The following is a 24,672-nucleotide window of genomic DNA, read 5'->3' on the forward strand; positions in this document are numbered from 1 at the left end:
AGTGTGTGGTTGCCTCTCTCGTGCCCCCTACTGGGGACCTGGGCTGCAACCCAGGCGTGTGCCCTGACTGGGAATTGAACCCGCAACCCTTTGGTTCACAAGCCAGTGCTTAGTCCACTGAGCCACACCAGCCAGGGCTCTTTTAAGTGTTCTGACATATAATTAGTGCACTTTCTTTTTTTTAATTTTATTTTTCAATTACAGTTGACATTCAATATTATATTAGCTTCAGGTGTACAGCATAGTGGTTAGACAATCATATAATTTACAAAGGGATCCCCCCAATATTTTCGGTACCCACCTGGCATCATACTTAGTAACTAAGTTATTACAATATTACTGACTGTATTACCCATGCTGTACTTTACATTCCTGTGACTATTTTGTAACTACCACTTTGTACTTCTTTTTTTTATTTTTAATTTTTTAATTTTTTGCTTTTTAAATATATTTATTGATTATGCTATTACAGTTGTCCCATTCCCCCCCCCCCACTCCACTCCATCCTGCCCACCCCCTCCTTCCCACATTCCTCCCCTATAGTTCATGTCCATGGGTCATACTTATAAGTTCTTTGGCTTCTACATTTCCTACACTATTTTTACCCTCCCCCTGTCTATTTTCCACCTATCATCTATGCTACTTATTCTCTGTACCTTTACCCCCCTCTCCGCCTCCACTCCCCTATTGACAACCCTCATGTGATCTCCATCTCTATGGTTCTGTTCCTGTTCTAGTTGTTTGCCTAGTTTGCTCTTGTTTTTGTTTTAGGTGTGGTCGTTAATAACTGAGTTTGCTGTCATTTTTACTGTTCCTATTTTTTATCTTCTTTTTCTTAGGTAAGTCCCTTTAACATTTCATACAATAAGGGCTTGGTGATGATGAACCTCCCCAACTTGACCTTATCTGAAAAGCACCCCATCCTTCCCTCCACTCCAAGTGATAGCCTCGCTGGATACAGTAATCCCAGATGCAGGTCCCTGCGTTTAATCTTGGGTAATGTAATTATGATGTGCCTTGGTGTGTTCCTCCCTGGGTCCAGCCTCTCCGGGACCCTCCGAGCCCCCTGGACTTCCCGGAAGTCTATTTCCTCTGCCAGATTAGGGAAGTTCTCCCTCCTTATTTGTTCAAATAAGTTTTCAATTCTCTGCTCTTCCTCCTCTCCCTCTGACACCCCTATAATTTGGATGCTGGAATGTTTCAAGGTGTCCCGGAGGTTCCCAAGCCTCTCCTCATTTTTCCAAGTTCTTGTTTCTTCATTCTTTTCTGGTTGGATGTTTCTTTCCTCCTTCTGGTCCACACCATTGATTTGAGTCCCAGTTTCCTTCTCATCACTATTGGTTCCCTGTACCTTTTCCTTTGTTTCTTTTAGCATAGGCTTCATTTTTTCATCTGGTTTTTGAACAGATTCAACCAATTCTGTGAGCATCTTGATAACCAGTGCTTTGAACTGTGCATCTGATAGGTTGGCTATCTCTTCCTCACTTAGTTGTATTTTTTCTGGAGCTTTGAAGTGTTCTGACATTTGGGCCATTTTTTTTTTTTTTTTGTCTTGGCGCATCTGTTACTTTAAGGGGTGGAGCCTTAGGTGTTCACCGGGGCGGGGTAATGCTGGTCGCTGCACTGTGATGATGTACGTGGGGGAGGGGCCGAGAGGGAACAATGGCGCCCGCCTCACTCTCCTCCGGCTTTCAATCTTTCACTCCGGTACCCACAATCAAACCGGGCCACTCTGGTGCTGGTTCCCGAGTTGGTGGGCCTGTGCACACTCTAGGCCCCTGTGGGTCTCTCCAACAACCTCTCCTGTGAGGCTGGGAGTCTCTCCTGCTGCCGCCCCAACCCCCATGGGCGTTTTCAATCAGAGGTTTGAGGCTTTATTTACTCCGTGCTGGAGCCCTGGGTTGCGTGGTCTGCTTTGCTCCCCACCGTTTGTCCGGTTTATCTGTGAGCAAATGTGGTGCCGCGGGGTGCTACCCGCTGCTCTGCCTGCCCCGTTCTCCGCCACTCTGAGTCCGGCCCTCTGGGTTTATCTGTGCGAATGTGGGGCCGCAAGGTCTGCTAGTGCTCGGACTGCCTGCGCCATTGTCCCACAGTCTGCCAGTCTCAGTCCCACCACAGCCACGCGAGTTCTCTCCAGCCCGGTGCCCGTCTCCGCCCCTCCTACTGGTCTGGATGAATGTTTATTTTCTATTTCCTTGGTGTGGGTCCCCCTCGCCGTTCGATTCTGTCTGTTCTGGTTGTGCGAGGAGGCGCAGTGTGTCTACCTATGCCGCCATCTTGGTTCTCCACTTTGTACTTCTTAATCCCTTCACTTTTTCCAGCCAGCCCTCCAACCCGCTCCCCTCTGGCAACTGTCAGTCTATTCTCTGTTCCTAAGACAGATAACTATATCTAACTATAAGTGTATTGTTGGGGGTCATTTCCCTGCAACCAGGAGACATTTAAAGGACATGTATGTTTGTGTAGGAAAACTGGTGGCTCTGTTTCACATGACTGACAGCACCGCAAGCTCTCCAGTCCCTCCTTGATCAGAAAGGATGGACGGAGTCCTGAGCATTGTGGAGATAATGATGGATAACACTGACAGTGATCACTCACCATCCCTTCTGTGGTTATGGAAAATTTAGTAGGGGGAATATATTGCCTTTATAGCAATGAAAGGAGTCATATTATAGGGAGCACTGGAAGTTTTCAAGTAGAAATGCAAAGATAATTCAATAAAAATATAGAACAATGTTAATGAGTTCTTTATTGATATCTATTATAAACCCCTTTACACATGGACACCAATCTTTCTTTTTCTCCCTTTTTAAAATTTATTTTCTTATTGTTGTTCAAGTACAGTTGTCTCCATTTCCCGCTGCCACTGCCCCCACCCCAGCCATCCCCACCTCCCACCTTCAATTACTCATGGATGCCAATGTTTCATACTCCTAGATGTGCATCATGAGGAAAAATATTTTGCACAGTAATTACACAACTTGGCTTCACTGTATTGAAGGTCATCTGTGATTCAAAGGCCACTTTAGGTCAACTTTTTAAAAATCTGTCTTTCACTGACGACCTGTTGGAGACATGTTATTTGATAATCGTTTCGTGAAGGGCTTGAGAGGGATTGAGAACACTGAGCTGAAGGGGAACAGGATCCTAATGAGGAGAATAAAATCCAGGGACAGGCTGTTAAACACTCTGGTATGTTAGAGTCTACCTTGTCAAGAAGAACAGTTAAGACATAAAGATATATAAAGGAATGTCAGACATAAAAGTGAAAAACAGTGGTTTCAGATTTTCCTCACTTATGAAATTGTATAAATTTCCTTGGTAATTAAGTGTACTTTCCCCCATAGGAGTAGTACAATAAAGGATGATTCTTTTAGTAAAAAAAAATTATTTCATATGATATGTGTCATTTGAGAAAAATTATTTAAAAAAACCATGTTGTCTCATTAGGTAAATGGGATTTTCCAAATACTTCTGATCCATGATGGAAATAAACTTGGGAAAGTAGAAAAACAACAAGGGAAAAACTGTGGGAGATAAGAGAGAAGAAAGCTTAATAAGGTGAGTTTCTGAAATTAAATAGAGAAGTTAAGGTCAAAGAAATGGAAATTCTAGGAAATAAATAGAAAGAGAATGTTCTACTTCCATAGTCTGAAAATAATCACAACATCCGACTCTGAGCCTTTGACCTCAACAATCATGGGCACTACTTCAGTCTTAGGACAATTGGCCTGTTGGTCGTTTCCTTCACAAAAAATTCTGTCAGAGCTTGTTTGATGTCTTTGTTCCTGAGGCTGTAGATGAAGGGGTTGAGCATGGGTGTGACCACAGTGTACATCACTGAGGCTGTTGCACTTGACTGTGAGCTGTGGGTACCAGCAGAGCTGAGGTACACGCCTAGGACTGTACAATAAAACAAGGAGACAACCGAGAGGTGAGATGCACAGGTGGAAAATGCTTTGTACTTCCCCTGAGCTGATGGGATTGCTCGTATGGAGGACACTATCTTAGAGTAAGAGTAAAGGATCCCAACAAAGGGACCACCACCAAGTAGGAGAGCTGAAAAATACATCACCATGTTATTAAGAAAGGTGTCAGAATAGGCGAGTTGGATCATCTGATTGAGCTCACAGAAAAAGTGAGGGATTTCCAAGACTGTGAAGGACAGTCTCAATGCCATTAAACTCTGCAACAAGGAATTCAGAATACTCATGATCCAGGACACCAGAACTAGCAGTCCACAGAGCCGGGGGTTCATGATGACTGTGTAGTGCAGGGGGTGACAGATGGCCACAAACCGGTCATAGGCCATCACGGTCAGGAGAAGTATGTCCAACACTGAAAAGAGTATAAGAAAATAAATCTGTGTGATGCAGCCTGCATAGGAGATGGCTTTGCTTTGTGTCTGGATGTTCACCAGCATCTTTGGGATGGTGGTGGAGGTGAAACAGATGTCAGCCAAGGACAAGTTGGAGAGGAAGAAGTACATGGGTGTGTGGAGGTGGGTGTCTGAGCTGATGGCCAAGATGATGAGCAGGTTTCCCAGCACAGTGATCAGGTACATGGAGAGGAACAGCCCGAACAGGATGGGCTGCAGTTCTGGTTTCTCTGAAAATCCCAGGAGAAGAAATTCTGAAATTTGTGTACCATTGCCTGGTTCCATGTGGTGGAGGTGACTACTAGGAAAGAGGAAAATAACATGACTAATTCACAAAAACATGGAAATGCTGCAATTTACATTGTCAGTCAAAAATTAATTTTAATATATTGTGTATGAATATGGTCCCCTTTTGGGAAATCCATGGTGCCACCTGTCATACGACACTTGTATAGATCATCTTTTCCCCTAAGGTCTCATGTGTTTCACAGTTTTAATGAGAAATTTGTCAAGTATTTCAGGAATGTGAATTGAATGCAGACCATGTTTTCTGCACTGTCCAGGCTGTGAGCATTGCGTGCTGAAGAACAAAATTTCATACAAGTCAATGATGGAGAACGAAGATAGAAGTGAATAATAAAAATCTATAAAATTTCAGATGGTGACAGGTACTATGATGAAAGGAAAGCAGGTATAAGGAAATGAAGAGGGCGTTTAATTTTTCATGGGGGTTTAAGCAAGACCTGCAAACAAGATGGCGTTAGTGCAGAGAACTCAGGTAAGAAAGGGAAGGGGATTATTCAAGGTTATGTGGGAAGTGTGTGCAGGGCAGAGGAACAGCCCGTGCAAAGGCCCGAGGAAGGGCCTTTGTTTGTTTTAAACAAACAAAGGTTGTTTGTTTTAATGTTCATCCTGAGATAGGGAGCCGGTGTTGGCGGTGAATGAGCATGAGGAAGAGGAGGAGAGAAGGTGGCAGACACATTGGAGTGACGTGGCCTCGCTGCTCCTGCTGAAACCTCAGACACAGGGACTTCCTTGTCCACACTCCTCTTGCCCCTGATTAATCTTGTTGCAAATGTGTCCCATGAAGGACACAGATCCTCTCGTCAGTGCCTTTCTTGACTGAGTTCTGGCCCCTGTGTGTAAGAGTTACCTTGGAGTATGTGACCCCTAGTCCCCCTGTTTGGTGGACTGTCACATGCACAAGTCATACAGATGCTCACACACATACTATGACCATTGTTGTGTTATTTCCATGTTTTTCTCAGCCCCAGCCACACTGATTCAGCTAGGAGTGGCTACAACCCAGGTTGGCCACATCGTTCCCCCGCACATCATAGAAATTGTTCCCAGCAATTCCTGTCCTATTCCTCCCGTGGACAAAAAAACCTGGGCTCCATATTAGGATGGCCATGTTCTGCTCTGTAGTTACACAGACATTAAAAAAATCTGTTCATGTCTTGCCTATTGTAAATAAGGTGCAATGAACATAGGGGTGCACATATCTTTTGGAATTAGTGTTTTTGTTTTCTTCAGATAAATACTCAGGAGTGGAATTGCTGGGTGCCCATCAATAGATGAATGGATAATGAATGAGGGGTATGTATGTGTGTGTATGTATATATATAACTTACACAGGCACACAGGGTGGAACAAAATAGGTGTGCATTTCATATGGATAACAATACAGTAATTAATAAATAATAATACAAGAATAAACTCTGTGTTTCACATACTCACAACATAGAAACAGAGGCAATAAAAAAGTATGACATTGTGCCATGTGCAGCAACATGGATGGGCCTGAGGGCATTAGGCTAAGTGAGTCAGACAGAGACAGACAAATACCACATGATTCCCCTTACGTGTAGAATCTAAAACAGAACAGAACAGAACAAGTGAACAAGCAAAGCAAAACAAAAGCAAACTGATAGATACACAGAACAAACACAGGGCTGCCAGAGAGGAGAGGGTGAGGGGATGGGAGAAAAGGTGAAGAGGAAAAAGAGGTACAAACTTTCAGTTATAAAATGAATGTCATGGACATGTAGTGCAGTATAATAGCACAGGGAATGCAGTCCGTAGTATCTTAATAACTTTGCCTGGTGGCGGGCGGTTACGAGACTCATGCTGGGGATCACACTGCAAGGTGTATAAATGTCACATCGCTATGTTGTACACCTGAAACTAAGGTAGTATAATATTGCATGCTAACTGTACTTCAGTAATGAATACAAATAAAATTATAGTTGTACTTGTATAAAACTCTGACAGAAAGAAAGAGAGCCAGGAAAAAAAGAGAGAAAGAGAGAACGAAATGAAATGAAATGGTTGAGGGATAAATGATCTAAGAAGCTCAGGTTTGAGGAAGAAAAGTCTTCCTTGATTTTGGCTGCACTTGAACCCTAAACACATTCCCCTAACACCCAGCAAAAATAATAAAAGAACAAAAATAAACTTGTCTAGAAGACCAAAGAGGTGATACCGTGAGGGTTATCTTTCCATACTGCACACCCAAAGCAAAGGGATGAACCAACACTTCACAAAAGAAAACATGTAACGTGTAACAAAAGTTGGTTGTTTTTAAAATCAAGCAAAGGAAGACTTGTTTTCTCTGTACCTATTTCATAACTTTTTGACCAGTTCATTTTTGTATGGTCCGATAGGGGATGAGCTTAGGTCCTTTTTTCCTATTCTCACGTGGCACCTTTACTACGACTTCTTGGGCTGAGGGATTTGACCTCTTTTGCGACAAACCCAGCTGGCACACTCTGGTCCTGGTTCTGGTCTTCATCCGACACACAAAATCTCCCCAGACCACGCTTTGGAAACCCTGCTCACACCGTGACAGCTATCTATTTATACCGAAGAGCTTTCTTTGTATGATTCTGCCGAAGGACATTATTTCAACACACATTCAGTTCACTGTTCTGTGTCCTCGCCGTTGTGCGGCGTGATCCAAAGAGCAGGGACTTCATCTGCTTTGTTCACGTTTGGGATTTTCTCAAAGGTTTGTGAATAGATGTGAACTCATACGGGAACAAAACTGAGAATATGAAGAATGAAGATGTAATGAGCCCGGGTTAAAGTGTGAGCAAAATTGAATGGAAAAATCAAATACTAACTGAAACAAGATATGAACACGACTTGTAGTTAAATTGTCAAAGACCTAGCCAAAAAGAATTCATTTCTTTATTTTCTAAAAAAGATCTTTTTCATTTGTTTTCAGAGAGAGAAGGAAGGGAGAAACAGAGGGAGAGAAACATCAATTGGTTGCCTCTTGTTTGCTCCCAAATGGGGGCCTGGTCCTCAACTCAGGCATGCGCCCTGACAGGGAACCAAACCGGTGACCTTCCAGTTCGCAGGCCAGCGCCGGATCCACTGAGCCACACCAGCCAGGGCAAGACATAAAAGAATTTAATATGTACTGTTCCTTGAGTGTTCTGGCACATAGCAGACCCAGTTATTATTCATTTGATGATTCCAGAATTAGGTGTCAATACATATGGACATTTACCATATGACAAGGTAGTAATTCAATTTAATGTGTGTTATTCCACTTTAGATTTATTAGATAACTTTTTCCTGTGAATACTCAGACTGAGAGAAGATACTACAATCTGCCTCACCAACTGCTGCTGCAAGGTGCTGCCTACCTCACTGGTTGGATCTTTTCAATGAATACACAACATGCTCAAATGCATTGTGTCCTAGATATTTGGCACAAACACTCACTTCGCTGCACTGATTCCCACACCTAATGCTCTGTTTCCTTCTCTCCGAACAGCACAACGCCTTAGATGGTTTTCATTGTCCTGCAACCATTTCCTGCATCTCACTCATTGTGCAGCAGTGAGACTCCCAGTCCCATCACCTAATTGTCAGCCAAGGCCCTGGAGTGCAGATTCAAACAGATTCATCCTTATTAACGTATTAAGTAAATTAAGCATAAATTAGTTACTTAACCAAGAATGCAAACAGAGATATCTGATCTCAGGGTTGTGCTGATTAGGGTCCTAGTGACTCAGAAAAAGTTCTCAGGTTCCAGCCTCTCTGACCCTTTCCCGATGCACCTACCAGGCTCTCTGACTCCCCTGGATGGGTTTTCTGAAAGGAAGGTCTCCGTGTGCCAGTCAGAATTGCTCCCTGGATGGTGGATGATGGAGACTGAAGCTCTGTCCCACAGAAGACAGCAGGGAGGACTGAAGCATCAGTTCCTGAGCCAGATTTGGGGATTAACAACAAGAAACATTCTGCGTAGCAACGTACAAGCTGAGGGGCTGCACGGGGAGATATTTATAGTCTCTCTATAACTGCTCATCAGGCACATTTCCCTCACGGTGTTCCACCTCTAAGTACCTGATTTCCCCCTGGGGCTCTGGAATTAACAAAGGAAACTTCTCCTAATGATTTTCTGATCCCAAGCGGCCAGAGTAGAAGTTAAGTAAAGTTAGTTTTTATTTCTCCTTGTCCTTGATCTTCCTGCTCTCCAGAGGTCTAACCTCCTCCACCTGATCCCAACCATGAGTTAACATTTTCTCCGACGTGTGAGACTAAGAAATCTATCAGGACCAGGTCCCATTGACCCTTCCCCAGAGCATTGCTACCCCTTCTTCAATGCGGGGGGAGTTGTGTTTCTTTGACATGCAGTGGTGGGCACCACACTCTTTTCCTTCCTGACACATTTGTCAAGATAACAGGGATTTTGACTTCTTTCATAACTTAAGAGCTGTCATTTAGTGCCTCATTATAAAATGTTAATTATGAGAGATACACTCAGATATTCTTATGCCACATAACCTGAGCTTAGCATCTTTTTTTAATTTTACTTTAAAGATTTTATTTATTTTTAGAGAGAGGGGAAGGGAGGGAAAGAGGGAAAAAAATATCAACGTGCAGTTGCCTCTTGTGGGCCCCCTACTGGGGATGTGACCTGCAACCTAGGCACGTGCCCTAGGCTGGGAATGGAACCAACAACCCTTTGGGTCACAGGCTGGTGCTCAATCCACTGAGCCACACCAGCCAGGGCTGAACTAATCAAGCATCTTATAAGCGCCTACTGATTAAAAATTTTGAAAAGTCCATTGCATGAGGTGGTACTGTTATGAAGTCTATTTCCCTTTGCACAATAGGACTTGAAGGGGTTTAGTGATCTACAAACTGGTTAAGGGATGGACAGAGTAAGAGAAGGGCTTACACTTTTTATTCTCTTTTTTTGTTGTAGATTTTACAAACTTTAAAAAATATAGTTTATTTTTATTGTATTTTTACCTCCGTTTATCTCTATAAGGGAGATATACAGAGATACTCCTTCCCAACTCCAGACACCACTGCCACCCACAATTCTGTTTAAAAAAATTTTATTTGTGTGAGGGGAGGGAGGGAGGAAGGGGGAGAGAGAGAGAGAGAGAGAGAGAGAGAGAGAGAGAGAGAGAGAGAGAGAACATAGATTTCTTATTCCACTTATTTGTGCACCCATTGGATTTTTTTGCATGTGCCCTGCCTGGAGATTGAATCTGCAACCTTGGAGTATTGGGACCACACTCCAACCAATGCAGTACAGGCCAGAGCCAGAGAGGCGCATTTATTGGAATTTGTGAGGTTGCTTCCATTTTTCAAACTCTGGGCCAGTGATTCTCAGCCTGAGGTGATTTCTCCCCTGGGGATGTTTGGCAGTGTCTGGAGGTAAGCTGCTAAACACTTAATTCCCATCACAAATAATTATCCTGCCTCCATTGTCAACATGAAAAGGAGAGAAAGCCTAGGCTAGACCAGCACTTCCTCACCTTGAGCATGTATATGAATCACCCAGGATTCTAGTTCTTTTGTAGAACCTGGTGGGCCAGAGATTCTGAAAATCAAACAGTCTCCCAGGTGGTGTTGATGCTGCAGCTCCTGGCCTGAGGACCACTCTTTGACCACCAAGGTTGTGGCTCAGTGTCAGAGTCTAGTGTAGGCTGTGCTAGGCCTTCTGAACCAACATTTCATTTGTATGTAATTTGAACAAATAGTGTATTCACTTACTGCAGAAGCTGTTACAAATGCTGAGTTTGGCCCTTTGGTATAAAGGCTCTTGAACATCAAATAACAAGCTTCTGAAACAAACTTTGTTCATTTTTAAAATAAAGACCTTAGAATTGAAACCAGAAAAGACACCGGAGTTCAGGCTGCCTGTCACTACCAAACCCAATAAGCAACAACAGCCATTGAATCTTTATGGGCGCTTTATTCAGATGGTCAGTGATCCGAGAAGATGATGGGTTCATACCCTAACAGACCATCTTCCTTCTCTTTTCAGGCCAGATTTTTATAACAGGGAATAGACAAGGTGTGGTGAGGACTTTGAGACTCAGGGAGGACTGGGTGAAAGAAGCTGCAACATTCCTGTCCTGGGCTGTGAGTTGTTCCCAGGGGCGGGTGGTCGTGGGTCTCCCCCAGGAACACAAAGGCCTGGATGCCTCCAGTTGTCCCCAGCAGTAATCTTTAGCAGTGCCCCAGGGGTTTGGCTGTTTTCTCAGGAGCCAAGATGGGCCTTATCTGTAGTTTCTGAAACAAAAGCTTTAACATATACATTACTTGCTTGGCTTACAACTTTTTACCTTAAACTAAAATTTTCCAACTCTTGAGTCCCCAATCACAATGACACCAAGTAATGTATTAAAAAAACACTTTCTAGTAGATAAATAGGATCCTCCATAGAGGTCTGCATTCTAATGCCCAGAACCTTTAAACATGTTATTTTTATACCAAGAGTGTGGACATTGAAATAGTAGATGGGCTACTTTTACTGTCAGCTGACTTTTAGATAAAATGCTGGACAATAAATATGCAGTGGGACTAGTGTAATCACGTGTTCCTAGAATGGAAAGGGAAGGAAAAGAAAGAATACTTGAAATCAGAGGGAGATTTGAAGATGCTGCACCAGTTACTCTGAAGACGGAGAAAGGGCCACGAGCCAAGCAATGCTTGTGTCCACGGGAAACTGGGATAGGAGAGGAAACGGATTCTCCCCTGCACCTCCAGAAGGACCTGGTCCTGCAGACAACTTGATTGTAGTCCACTGAGACTAGTTTCAGGCTCTGATCTCCAAAACAGGAAGAGCATGCACTTGTTGCTTTTCCTCCCCCTAGTGTAGTGTTCTGTTACAGCACCAACAGGGAGGTAAGGCAGGCATGTACCCAAAAATGTTTTTATGTTTTTTCTGGAGGAAACTGGATTTTAGCCTCTCAATTCATTCACTCAGCTTCCCGTGGATAAGGTTATTTTGTGTTAAATCTAACCTTAAGTAAGCAGAAAAAATACTACAGCCGATTTGGAGATTATGCCCCTTTAGTGGGTACAGTGAATTTCCTATTGTGTCTTTGTGCCTGAATTTCTACAATTCTTTATCTCACATTTATGTAGCCATTCATTTTTTCAATTTCTCTCCTACCCAACTTTCTTACAACTTTTCTTTCAACATAAAATATGGGGTTATTAATGAGTGTGTGTGTTTATGTAGTGTGCTCATTTTAATCATGTATAATACAAAGGAACACACACATAAACATAGACACACTTCTTATGTGTAAGAGAGTTCTTGGACTTCACAAGTATTTCCAAACGTTTCATTTACCCCAACAACATTCACCTGAATCAGGTTGACTATTGCAGCACCTTCTCAAATAAGGTAATGAGACTCAGGGTGATTGCATGTCTCACACTTGTACTATATAACACAGCAATTAAAGCTTTGCACATGTAGTTGAATTATATACACATGGCCCATGCAATATGCATTCTTAATTTTGCATGGCTCCTTCAATTCAGCAAATTTTATATTTTCAATATGTGCACTTGATTTTAAATCATTATACTGTAATAAATTATATTAAGAATATCTCATGCCTCAAGACAGGATCTAGAGCACAGTGGCTGAGTCACATTTTATCTGGGGTTGGAGATCCATCTTCAAACTGCTTACAAAGCAGAGAGTCATCTTGGGCATAAATATAGTGTGATCAAACACAGGCAATTCCTATAAATTCATTTTTACGCTGAACTAGGAGATTAGCCTACTTATATAATTAAACTGGCATACATTTGTTCGGGACAGGGGTGCACTACAGATGCACCAAACATCATGGATGAGCTACAGAAACATAATGTAGAGACACTCAGCTGCTGCAGACTCGGTAGTACCTGAGCAGAGATCAGAACAAGACCCATCATGTGATTTCATTTGGTCATAAAGGCATTATAATAATCATTTGATTCAGGATGCTTGTTATGCAGCAATGGCTAACTGATACAATAATGAAAGCAAACAGTACCGAGGGCAATTATAATAACTTACTTCTTTTGATTTTTGGCATATGCCTGATATTTGGAGACAGCATTCATGACTGTACTCTTACTCAAATTTATTGTAGATAACTGTACCAACAGGGGACTATAGTGAGGCTCTGTTCCAAGGAAATTGAAGAGCCTGGAAGAACACACATGTCTGTACAGAAAGATTGGTGCCCCTGAATCACATGACTGGGCAGGAAGTCAAGCTCTCTTGTAAGACATCCTTTGATCAGGAGAAGCTGAGATTCCTGAGCATGAGGGAGACATATAACAGATAATCTGATCTCACCTGTAACTGGAACATAATCAACAAAAGAAAAAAGCAAACAAAATATAACCAGAAACATTGAAATTAAGAACAATGTAACAATAGCCAGAGGGGAGTGGGGAGGGGATAGTGGGGAGAGGGAACTATAGGAGCTGCTATAAAGGACACAAGGACAAAATCAAGGGGGAGGGTGGAGGTGGGGGAGGGAGGTGGGACTGGCTGGGGTGGGGTGGAGGGATAGGGAGAAAATGCAGACAATTGTAACTGAATAAAAAAAATATATATTCATGTAAAAAAACCCAGATAATCCTAACATGGTGTATTCAACATCCATGTTGTAGTTATGCCAAAATTTAGAAAAGGAGAAAATTTTGTTTAGAGCTTTAGAGAAGCCATAATTGTAGAGAGCACTGAAAATTTCAAGCAGAAGCAGAAACATAATTCATTAAAAGGTAAAGTACAAACTAACCAATCACTCACCCTTATGCATAAGGCCCCTTACACATGGACCCTGATCTTCCACGCTTCAATGAGCAGATGTCCAGCATGCAAAAAAGAATTCCTAGCACGAATAAAATGAGGGACTAAAGTGTTTTCTTCCTCAAACCTAAGGTAATCTCTGACACTAACATCACACTGGATTAATCTATTTATTCACATTTGCCTTTCTTTGTAGACTCCAGTGGGAAATATATGTTTGATAACCAATTTTTGCCATAACTACTGTAGGTATCTGGACACTGAGCTGAAGTAGGCAATAAAACCAGGAGAGAAGGTAAAAACAGAGGAGCATGTTTACAATGTAAGGGATTGACATTAAGCTTTTGAGTTATGAGGCATCATTTCAAAGATAACCATGTTGATCCCAGGAGGCTTTAATCAACTACCATGGAGTTCTATGCAGAGATTTTCTAGTTTTCCATGATGACTTTTAGTTTAAGGTTTTTCTCTATTATTGAGCCAAAGTTTCTGTTTATGAGTGAGTAGGTGCTAAATTTGTCGCTTTAATTACCCAGTTAAACAGAAAAGCTGATGAGTAGATCTGATGCATAAGAGATGTGCTGGCACCATGCGAAAGGCTGAGGGGTCCCACACCAAGCAGTGGAAGGAAGATTCACAAACCAGCAGTGAGGAACTGGTTCATCAAGTAGCCCCCAGTGACCTGGGTAGGGGGATCCATGAGGACCTGCGATAGCATATGTTCTTGAAGAGCTGTGATTCCGTTACTGCAAAATGTCACCAGATGTCATATAAAATAGAGTATATTTGAATTCCATTATTTTTTAATTAGTTTTCATTAATTTTATATTTATTTTATTATTGCTTCAGTTCTATGTATGTAAGGAGTTAATGCATATATAAATAGTAATAACACATTTAAAAGTATAATAAAAATAGCCTAAGTCAACACTGAAAAAAAACAAAAAGAAAGATAACCATGTCGAATCCACCTATTGCTGGTTGGATGTCACAGCTACTGGACAAGCACCCTGGTTGCCCCCACCATGAAGTTCCCCTTTTAGAAAGCCCTGAGTAGCCTAGAGAACTACCTCCTGAGATTCGTCTTTTGTACCCCTGCTTGAATTCTCACTGTTATGTTTTAAATTCACCAATAAGGATGAGTCTGCAAAACAATAAACATCCTGCCTTTGGACCCAAGCAAAGGCAGAGCTCCAGCCCATTCTCTCTCTCTCTTTCTCCCCATGACCTACTGTGTGGTCCCTGAGAGCTGTGTGAGTAACGGCCCTTTTGTTTTCCTAGTGTCCTGATGGTTGTAGCAATTATTATCAGGACCACAAGGGTCAGTCTAGCCACTACTGTAGTCTCAGTAGCGAGCAGTATGACCCATCCAGTGCCTCAGGCCTTCCTAGCCTGTAGCACCACCATCATCAATAGGCTGAGACTTAAACAAACAATGCTCAAGTCTGCATCCTCAGGAAGAGCAGTAAAGGTAGTGACGTACAAAGAGAGGGACACAAAAGTGGTTCTAGATTTCCTGGAATGAAGTTATGTAGATGGTGTGCATAGCCAAGCACAGTTTTGTCCACCTGAGTAATACCACTTGTGACTATTCGATCTATAAAATAAGAACAAGTTACATGCAGCGATGTACGTCATTGGAGAAGAAGTTATTCTTACATCCCTGTTGCCCATGAAATAAACTGGCATTTTAGGTATTTCTGATTTAGGTTGGAAAACTGTAAAGGCAGAAACAAAACACAGGAGGAAACTGTCTGTATGAGAGAGCAGAAAGCTCAATTACGTGGTCACTTTAACTGCGTGGAGAAGCTGAAACAAACAAGTGGGAATTCCAGCAAATAAATAAGAGGAGCAACTTTTAAAACCACAACCTGATTGAAGAGTCACAATATGTGGCTCTGAGGCTTTGAGCCCTGTTATTGTGGGCATTTGTTCAGCCCAAGGACAATTGGTCCTTTTATAGCTGTCATCCCAGCTAATCTTCTCAGAGCCCCCTTTATGTCTCTGTTCCTGAGACTATAGATGAAGGGGTTCAGCATTGGTGTGACCACAGTGTACATCACTGAGGCCGTTGCACTGGACTGTGAGCTGCGGGTACCAGCAGAGCTGAGATATACTCCTAGGATCGTACAATAAAACAAGGAGACAACTGAGAGGTGAGACGCACAGGTGGAAAATGCTTTATACTTCCCCTGAGCTGACGGGATTGCTCGTATGGAGGACACAATCTTAGAGTAAGAGTAAAGGATTCCAGCCAGGGGACCACCAGCCAGCATCCCCACTCCAAAATACAGCACGATGTTTTCAAGAAAAGTGTCAGAACAGGCGAGCTGGAACATCTGATTGAGTTCACAGAAAAAGTGGGGGATTTCCAAGTCTGGACAGAAGGATAGTTGTAATACCATTAAGCTTTGCAACAAGGAATACAGGGCACTTGTGATCCAGGACACCAGAAGCAGCAGTCCACAGAGTCGGGGGTTCATGATGACCATGTAGTGCAGGGGGTGACAGATGGCCACGTATCTGTCATAGGCCATCACAGTCAGGAGGAAGTTGTCTAACCCTGCAAAGAGTATGAAAAAATACATTTGAGTGATGCAGCCTGCATAGGTGATGGCTTTGCTCTGTGTCTGGATGTTCACCAGCATCTTTGGGATGGTGGTGGAGGTGAAGCAGATGTCTACCAAGGACAGGTTGGAGAGGAAGAAGTACATGGGTGTGTGGAGGTGGGAGTCTGAGCTGATGGCCAGGATGATCAGTAGGTTTCCCAACACAGTGATCAGGTACATGGAGAGGAAGAGCCCAAACAGGAGGGGCTGCAGTTCTGGTTTGTCTGATAGCCCCAGGAGAAGAAATTCTGAAGTTTTTGTAGCATTGCCTGGTTCCATACAGTGGAGGTGACTACTAGGAAAGAGGAAAATAACATGACTAATTCACAAAAACTTGGAAATGCTACAATTTATATTGTGAGTAAAAAAATTAATTTTAATATATTGTTTATAAGTATGCTCCCCTTTTGGGAAATCCCCCATGACATCTTGATATGAAACTTTTGTATCAATCATCTTTTTCCCTAAGGCATCAAGTACTCTCCAGGTTTTTTTAAAAAATATATTTATTGATTATGCTATTACAGTTGTCCCATTCCCCCCCCACTCCACTCCATCCTGTCCACCCCCTCCCTCCCACATTCCCCCCCTATAGTTCATGTCCATGGGTCATACTTATAAGTTCTTTGGCTTCTACATTTCCTACACTATTCCTGCCCTCCCCCTGTCTATTTTCCACCTATCATCTATGCTACTTATTCTCTGTACCTTTACCCCCCTCTCCGCCTCCCACTCCCCTATTGACAACCCTCATGTGATCTCCATCTCTATGGTTCTGTTCCTGTTCTAGTTGTTTGCCCAGTTTGCTCTTGTTTTTGTTTTAGGTGTGGTCGTTAATAACTGTGAGTTTGCTGTCATTTTTACTGTTCGTATTTTTTATCTTCTTTTGCTTAGGTAACTCCCTTTAACATTTCATACAATAAGGGCTTGGTGATGATGAACTCCTTTAACTTGACCTTATCTGAGAAGCACTTTATCTTCCCTTCCATTCTAAATGATAGCTTTGCTGGATACAGTAATCTTGGATGTAGGTCCTTGCCTTTCATGACTTGGAATACTTCTTGCCAGCCCCTTCTTGCCTGTAAGGTCTCTTTGGAGAAATCAGCTGACAGTCTTATGGGAAGTCCTTTGTAGGTAACTGTGTTCTTTTCTCTTGCTGCTTCTAAGATTCTCTCCTTCTGTTTCATCTTGGCTAATGTAATGATGATGTGCCTTGGTGTGTTCCTCCTTGGGTCCAGCTTCTTTGGGACCCTCTGAGCTTCCTGGACTTCCTGGAAGTCTATTTCCTTTGCCAGACTGGGGAAGTTCTCCTTCATTATTTGTTCAAATAAGTTTTCAATTTTTTGTTCTTCCTCTTCTCCTTCTGGCACCCCTATAATTCGGATGTTGGAACGTTTCAAGATGTCCTGGAGGTTCCTAAGCCTCTCCTCATTTTTCCAAGTTCTTGTTTCTTCATTCTTTTCTGGTTGGATGTTTCTTTCTTCCTTTCGGTCCACACCGTTGATTTGAGTCCCAGTTTCCGTCGCATCACTATTGATTCCCTGTACATTTTCCTTTGTTCCTCTTAGCATAGGGTTCATTTTTTTCATCTGGTTTTCGAACAGATTCAACCAATTCTGTGAGTGTCTTGATAACCAGTGTTTTGAACTGTGCATCCAATAGGTTGGCTATCTCTTCCTCGCTTAGTTGTATTTTTTCTGGAGCTTTGAAGTGTTCTGTCATTTGGGCCATTTTTTTTTTTTTTTTTTTTTTGTCTTGGCGCATCTGTTACTTTAAGGGTCAGAGCCTTTGGTGTTCACTGGGGCGGGGTAACTCTGGTTCCTGCGCTGTGACTCTGCGCTGTGATGCTGTACGTGGGGGACGGGCCGAGAGGGAGCAATGGCGCCTGCTCCACTCTCCACCGGACCTCAATGTTTCACACCTCTACCTACAATCTAACTGGGCCCCTCTGGTGCTGCTTCCCGAGTGGGTGGGCTTGTGCACGCCCCAAGCCCCTGTGGGTCTCTCCAACGACCTCTCCTGTGAGGCTGGGAGTCTCTCCTGCTGCCGCCCCAACCCCCATGGACGTTTTCAATCAGAGGTTTGAGGCTTTATTTCCCCACGCCAGAGCTCTGGGTTGTGGGGTCTGCCTTGCCCCCCGCTGTTTGTCCGGTTTATCTGTGTGCGAATGTGGGGCCTCAGGGTCTGTTAGTGGTCAGACTGCCTGCCCGGTTCATCCCACACTCCGTCAGTCTTGATCCCGCCACGGCAACTCGAGTCCTCTACGCCCGGCTGCCCATCTCCGCCCCTCCTACCCGTCTGGATGAATGTTTATTTTTTATTTCCTTGGTGTTGGACTTCCTTGCCGTTTGATTTTCTGTCAGTTCTGGTTGTGCAAGGAGGCGCAGTGTGTCTACCTACGCCGCCATCTTGGTTCTCTACTCTCCAGTTTTTATGAGAAATTTTTCATGTGTGAGGTGGGACCCAAACCGCCCCCCCCAACTTTATAAAATATTGTGCATTTATTTTTACATGTTTCAACTTCAGTCATCTTCAAAGTACTCTCCATTTGGTGAAGCACACTTATCACGAGATGTTTCCGACTGCTCAAAACAGTGTTTGAGCTCATGCATTCTGATGCTTTTTAGTGCTTCTGCCATTTTTTGTTTCACTTCTTTTAGATCGTCAAAACATTTCCCTTGGAGTGCCTTTTTCATCGAGGAAAACAAAAAAAGGTCACGCGGGGTGAGATTGGGTGAATAGGGAGGGCAGGGCAAGGGGGTCATGCTGTTTTTGGTCAAAAACTGCTGAACACTCAGTGTGGTGTGGGCAGGTGAGCTCGGCACATGCATTGGAAGAGTCCTCGAAAATGATTCACAGAACCCAAGCTCAGACTCCCACAACGCCAGCAGGTACACTGATACAGATGGGGTCCTAGAACACTTACTTAACCAGGGAAGCCTGCACTACAAGGTGCCCATCCTAAAAAAGGTAATTCTGGGTTTTTTGGGTCCCCCCTCATATTTTAGGAATGCAAATTGAGCGCTGATCATGTTTTCTGCACTGTCCAAGCTTCACAGCTTGGAGAATTGCGTGCTGAAGAACAAGGTTTCCTACAAGGCAATAATGGAGAAAGAACAAAGAAGCAAATAATAAAAATATATAACATTTTGGATGATGACAGGTGGTACGATGAAAGGAAAGCAGGTATAAAGAAATGAATTGGGTATTTAACTTTTCGAGGGTATTTATGCAAGACCCCAAACAAAATGACATTTGCACAGAGAGCTCCAGTAAGAGAAGAAGGAGATTCAATGTTATGTGGGGATATGTGTGCCCTGCAGAGGGATTGGTCTATGCATTTGTTTCAACGTTCAGCCTGAGAAAGGGAGCCGGTGTTGTGGGTGAACAAGCATGAGGAAGAGGAGGAGAGAAGGTGGCAGACACATTGGAGTGACGTGGCCTCCCTGCTCCTGCTGAAACCTCAGACACAGGGACTTCCTCATCCACACTTCTCTTTCCCTTGATTAATCTTGTTGCAAATGTGTCCCATGAAGAACACAGATCCCCTCATCAGTGCCTTCTCTTGATTGAGTTCTGGCCCCTGTTTGTAAGAGTTACCTTGGAGTATGTGATCCCTAGTCCCCCTGTTTGGTGGACTGTCACGTGCACAAGTCACACACATGCTCACACACATACTATGACCATTGTTGTGTTATTTCTATGTTTTTCTCAGCCCCAGCCTCACTGATTCAGCTAGGAATGTCTACAACCCAGGTTGGCCAGATTGTTGCCCTACACACTGTAGAAATGGTTCTCAGCAATTCCTGTCCTATACCTCCTGTGGACAAAAAACCTTGGGCTTTATATTGGGATGGCCATGTTCTATTGTGTATTTGAACAACCATTACAGAAATCTGAGTCTTTTCCCGCTCCACTGTCTCATCAGAGCTTCCCCTCGGCTTCTGATCAAATGGTCATTCCTGCACCTAAGCCCTGTTCATTGGTCATCCTTGGTTTTCTATGGCCCAACAGTGGATGAGGCGGGCCTTTTGGGGCCTTTTTTCTTGGTTATTCTTGGGCTATGGGATTTGATCTCTTTTTTGACACATTCAACGGGCACACTCCAGTTCTGGATTTGTTCCTTGAGCAACATGCAAAGACCCCAGGTCCCCAGACCATTTGCTAACATGTTGTACCTCCAAGGACCTTGTGTCATACACACACTTCCTCCTCATTTAATGTAAGATGAAATGAGAAGAAACCTCATCTGCTTCATCCACTTCTGTGTTTTCACAAAGGTGTGCATTTGTATAGAAACCAATTCTTAGAGAATGGAATTTTAAAAGACTATATAAATCATATGTAAAAAGAATACAGGGAAAATATAACCAGATTAAATAGAGTGGATTCAGAGGATGGCAGCAGAGTAGGTGGAAGCTTCACTCACCTCCTCCCAGGACCAAACTGGAATTACAACTAAAACAGAGCAATCAGACTGAATAACCAATCGAAGAGTAGCTTAACAGGAGTCTTATACCGAGGATTCATAGGGGAAGCCACATTGAGACAGGTAATAAGGCAAAGACATGGAAAGGGCTGTCCCCACTCCCACGGGCCATGGCTGAGATTCCAGAGGCATATCTCAGCTGCAAAAGTTTCCCCTGAGAAGAGTGGGATCTCAACCCCAAGCTGGGCTCCCCAGCCCAGAGCACCAGAGCTGGGAAGAGATGCCCATGTAAGGCCTGGCTATGAAAATCCGTGGGGATTCTGTCTGCCAGGGAGAAATGCCAGGGAGTGATGGGAGCCTGCGAGAGACCCAGGTGCCCTCTTAAAGTGTCAACACACAAAATCTCATTCGCAGCCACTCACCTGGGGCTCTGGCAAGGGAGGGGAGGAGAGGACTAAAGTCACGTGAAGAGAGATAGGTTTGGGGCTCTGGGAAGAGAGTTGAGGTGACAGCCCCTGTCCTGAGTCTCTCTCCTGCACTGCAGACACCATCTTTCTTGGGTGGATCAGGCACTTTCATGAGCATCAGCCTGGGCAAAGGCAATAGCCCCACCCTCTCGACTCCCTGTTGTCCCACCCTGTGGAGCTTGCACCCTGCTGAGGAGTCAGCTGTCTGAGTCAGGGTGTAGAGGAATGGACAGACTTGGGTGTGTCAGTGACTGAGTTGTGTGGCTTTGGGATGGCCCAGTCTCCCCACTTTCCTGACAACCTGACTGGTGCCTCCCCCTCAAGGGAGGTTCACTATCCCCACTCTCTGTGCTCCCTGTGGCTCCACCCTGTGGAGGTCAAGGACAGGGGCCATTTTCCCTTCACATGCCTGACTGGTGCAGAGCCCTCCCGTCACACGGCCACTCTTGGTCTGTTTGGGCCTGATAAATGCTTCTGGCCTCACTTTGATGACTCCCTGAGACCCCACCTCACCATAAAGGTGTGTTGAAATGCCCAGTGGATGGCAGCTAGACTTGGTACACCCTGGACATTTGCTGAATGGCTACAGACCCAGCACTGGCACCGAGTTTTAACCTGTATTAATCTGGTGAACACTGCTCGCCTCTGTCTCATGAGTCACTGAGAACCGACCTTGTGCAACTCGAACACCATCAGAGGCTCTTTCAGTGACTGAGCCTAATAGGCAGCTGACAGGCAGAGGCAGACCTTGGGATGCCTTAGGACTTTAGCTCACATACCTGGACTTGGTGCTGGTAAAAGGCAGCCTCGGTACACACTGAAGCCCAGCAGAAGCACCCACAAACTGTGGATTGCTTTGTAGCTCCAAATACATTGCCCAGGGTGAGTCATAGGCAGCAGTTGACATTAACTCACACCAGAGTCCCTCCAGGAGCCCCAAAAGCAGCACACCCAGTGACCAGCTTAAAACAACATCAGTGCAAGATTCAGTGAGCTTCCCAAGCAGCATATCCAAAGGGAGACCTCAGCGGGCACCAGACCCAGCTGAGATGGATTCTGCTTGATGTGGTCAGCACCTGCACAGCAGCTCATGCCCTGTGGTCAGGGTTGATCCTCACAGTCAGCCAGCTTGTTGGTCGAACCCATGTACGAATGGGCCAATAACAATCAATCAATTGCTCCCAGAGGGCGCACATAACCCATACAAATGGGATTGCTGGTGCCCCCAGCTCTGGTGATCAAGGAGACTGCACCACGGGGTTCCACATGACACCTACTACATAAGACCACCCTGCCAACTGGGAGTCATAGCAGGTCTACCTAATATGCAGAAACAAACACAGAGAGGCAGCCAAAATGGGGAGACAAAGAAACAGGCCCAAATGAAAAAAACAGGGGAAATCTCCAGAAAAGAGCTAAATGAAATGGAGGCAAGGGGTTTATTTATCTGATGTAGAGCTTAATTTTTAAAAATTTGTTTATTTTAGAGAGATGGGAAGGGAGAGAAACATCGATGTGAGATAGAAATACCCATGAGTTGCCTCTCACATGCACCCTGACTGGGGACCCAGCCTGCATCCCAGGCATGTGAGGCTGGGGACCTGCCTGGAATCACGCTGGCTTTGCAGAACAATGCCTGACCAACTGAGCCTCGCTGGTCAGGGCCAACTGGACTTTTATTCCATCAGTTCATTGTCAACAATGTTCCTTGTGCAACTGAGTTCAACAAACACTTCTCTTTTTTAACATATGAAATAACATGCTTATCAATTAATTAGTTTACCAAGCAAACAAACACAGTGATCCCCAGCTCCGGGATAAGTTGGTTAGCCTCTCAGGTGACCTCAGTGGAAATACTCAGCTTCCAGTCTCTTTGACCCTTTCTTTCAGTACCTACTGGGCTCAGAGACTCACCTGGATGAGGCTCTGAGAAGGTCTCTGGGTGGAAGTCTGAACTGCACCGTGGATGGCTGATGATGGAGTCTGGAGCTCTGTCTCCAGACAGGACAGCAGGAGGGAGTGAAGCAGTAGTCTCTGAGCCAAACGTAGGTCTCCAAATGCAAAAATCATTCCTCCCCCACCCACTAGCTCATGGTTGAACATACTCAGGAACTATGGCAGAATATATACTTACAGCTTTGTATATTTGCTCTCTCTGTCTAATTATTAGACACATTTCCTACAGTTACTCCAAGTCCTGAATGCATTTCCCCATGAGAACTTACCTGGACAGAATGGAAATTTCCCTGCTGATTCACAGTTCCCAAGAGACCAGTTTAGAAGTCAGGTGCATCCAATTCTTTTATTCCTCCATTGACTCTCCTGGCTTCCAGAGTTGAACATCGAAAGTTTTCCCAGCCTTGAGTTAAAGTCTTCTCCAGGTGCTTCTCTGAAATCAAAGACTGGGCAACCTGTGTTGTTTTGTTTCCTTGGGCCTTGAAAGCATTTATTTTGAGGGAACACAGCTCCTGATGTCTCTAGAAAATTCTATTCCATTTTCTACTATGAAGAGAGCAGCATTCCTTTGCTATAAAACCATGGGTACCATAATCCTTGGCTTCATAATGCTTTTGATAAATCAAATGGGAATTTTATGTTCTTAACACAAGGTAGAAGCTGTCATTTTCCTTCATCTGTAAAACATTCAATAATTATAAGAGGTGTATTTAGAAGCTGTAATGCACCATGGGCTGAGCTTAGAATCTTATGCAAATCATTTCACCTATTTTGTAAAAGCCCACCTCAGGTCTGACCTTAGGGGTCAATGTTCAGCTTCCGTGTACACAAGTTTCCAGGTGTTTTCTGAAAATTTCTCTCTTGACAAAAAATGAACTTCTATTCTGAATGAAGCCTTTGTTTACTTATAAACTAGAGAAATTCCATTTAAGGGTTTGGCGTGAGAAGTTAGTAATTTTCTAGAGCTCATGGGAACTTACCTGGCACAGAGCAGCTGCTCAGTCTATAGCAGCTATTGTGACTATGTCCCAGTTCTGCATTTACTAAGCTCATTGTGACACCAGAGTATCTGTAGGGACAGGAAGTGAGTCCAGGATGACCCTATTCCCAGAAGACAGAGAGTTGTGATCTTGAAGGAGGATCTCTTCCCAGCACCCCTCACAGGAAGCAGAGTGAATGAGAGAGGCCACCACCTGTGCTGTGTTTTGTTCCTGGGCATAACCTCTAAATCCCTCACATTGGCCCCAGATGGCCACAGTAAGAATTTGTGGACTCTTCAAGCTATTTTACTATGTCCCATGTTGCACTCTTGGGAATATGTGCAAATCTGCCATTTCTTGGTGACTCAGATTATTCTCCCAACTCTTCCTATCTTCCTTGTTGCAAGTCTAAACATAGAAGGTGTGGCAAAAGTAGGTTTACAGTTGTGAGTGTGCAAAACACAGAGTTTATTCTTGTGTTATGATCTATTAATTATTGTATTATTTTCCATATGAACAACTGTAAACCTACTTTTGCCTCACCCTGTATAATTTATAAATGTCTGTTGTCAAAAGGCACACGAAATGCTGTGTATCTATTTGCCCCAGATAGAATTTAATTTATTTTTTCACAATTAATTTTTCACTCCCAAATTGTCTTAGGTGGACTGTACATTCTCACCCATTGCTTCAGATTAAAAAATTTTTTTGCATCCTTATTGGAATATAAGTGTAATATTAAATGTATAACATGATGACTTGATATATGTGTAT

General features: G+C 43.7%; 2 protein-coding genes across 5 annotated transcripts; both read right to left on the reverse strand.

Annotated features, from left to right (window-relative positions):
• Positions 1-2,802: 2,802 nt before the first annotated feature.
• On the reverse strand, positions 2,803-8,644 carry LOC112301449 (putative olfactory receptor 7A2). Of its 2 annotated transcripts, none has more exons than XM_024556893.3 (2): positions 8,456-8,644; positions 2,803-4,676 (listed from the first exon to the last, which is right to left on the reverse strand). In XM_024556893.3, exon 2 carries the CDS (start codon positions 4,661-4,663, stop codon positions 3,707-3,709), a length of 957 nt encoding a protein of 318 aa, XP_024412661.1. In that variant the 5' UTR covers positions 4,664-4,676; positions 8,456-8,644; the 3' UTR covers positions 2,803-3,706. The 2 variants fall into 2 exon arrangements, with proteins under 2 accessions (XP_024412661.1, XP_045048444.1); XM_045192509.2 differs by having other exon boundaries at positions 2,803-4,679.
• Positions 8,645-10,648: 2,004 nt separating this feature from the next.
• On the reverse strand, positions 10,649-22,957 carry LOC112301474 (olfactory receptor 7A17). Of its 3 annotated transcripts, XR_008425197.1 has the most exons (3): positions 22,877-22,952; positions 13,990-16,361; positions 10,649-10,936 (listed from the first exon to the last, which is right to left on the reverse strand). XR_008425197.1 is itself a non-coding variant. In XM_045192621.3 (2 exons), the coding sequence occupies exon 2, from the start codon at positions 16,343-16,345 to the stop codon at positions 15,374-15,376; it is 972 nt and encodes a 323-aa protein (XP_045048556.1). In that variant the 5' UTR covers positions 16,346-16,358; positions 22,877-22,957; the 3' UTR covers positions 13,385-15,373. The 3 variants fall into 3 exon arrangements, 2 of the variants coding, with proteins under 2 accessions (XP_045048556.1, XP_045048555.1); XM_045192621.3 differs by lacking the exon at positions 10,649-10,936 and having other exon boundaries at positions 13,385-16,358; positions 22,877-22,957; XM_045192620.3 differs by lacking the exon at positions 10,649-10,936 and having other exon boundaries at positions 13,385-16,361.
• Positions 22,958-24,672: the final 1,715 nt, after the last annotated feature.

The sequence above is a fragment of the Desmodus rotundus genome, chromosome 9, assembly GCF_022682495.2.
Source record: "Desmodus rotundus isolate HL8 chromosome 9, HLdesRot8A.1, whole genome shotgun sequence".
Classification (NCBI taxonomy): Eukaryota; Metazoa; Chordata; class Mammalia; order Chiroptera; family Phyllostomidae; genus Desmodus; species Desmodus rotundus.

Coding starts and splice junctions, on each gene's coding strand:
- LOC112301474 (XM_045192621.3), bottom strand. CDS start 16,345: ATGGAACCAGGCAATGCTACAAAAACTTCAGAATTTCTTCTCCTGGGG.
- LOC112301449 (XM_024556893.3), bottom strand. CDS start 4,663: ATGGAACCAGGCAATGGTACACAAATTTCAGAATTTCTTCTCCTGGGA.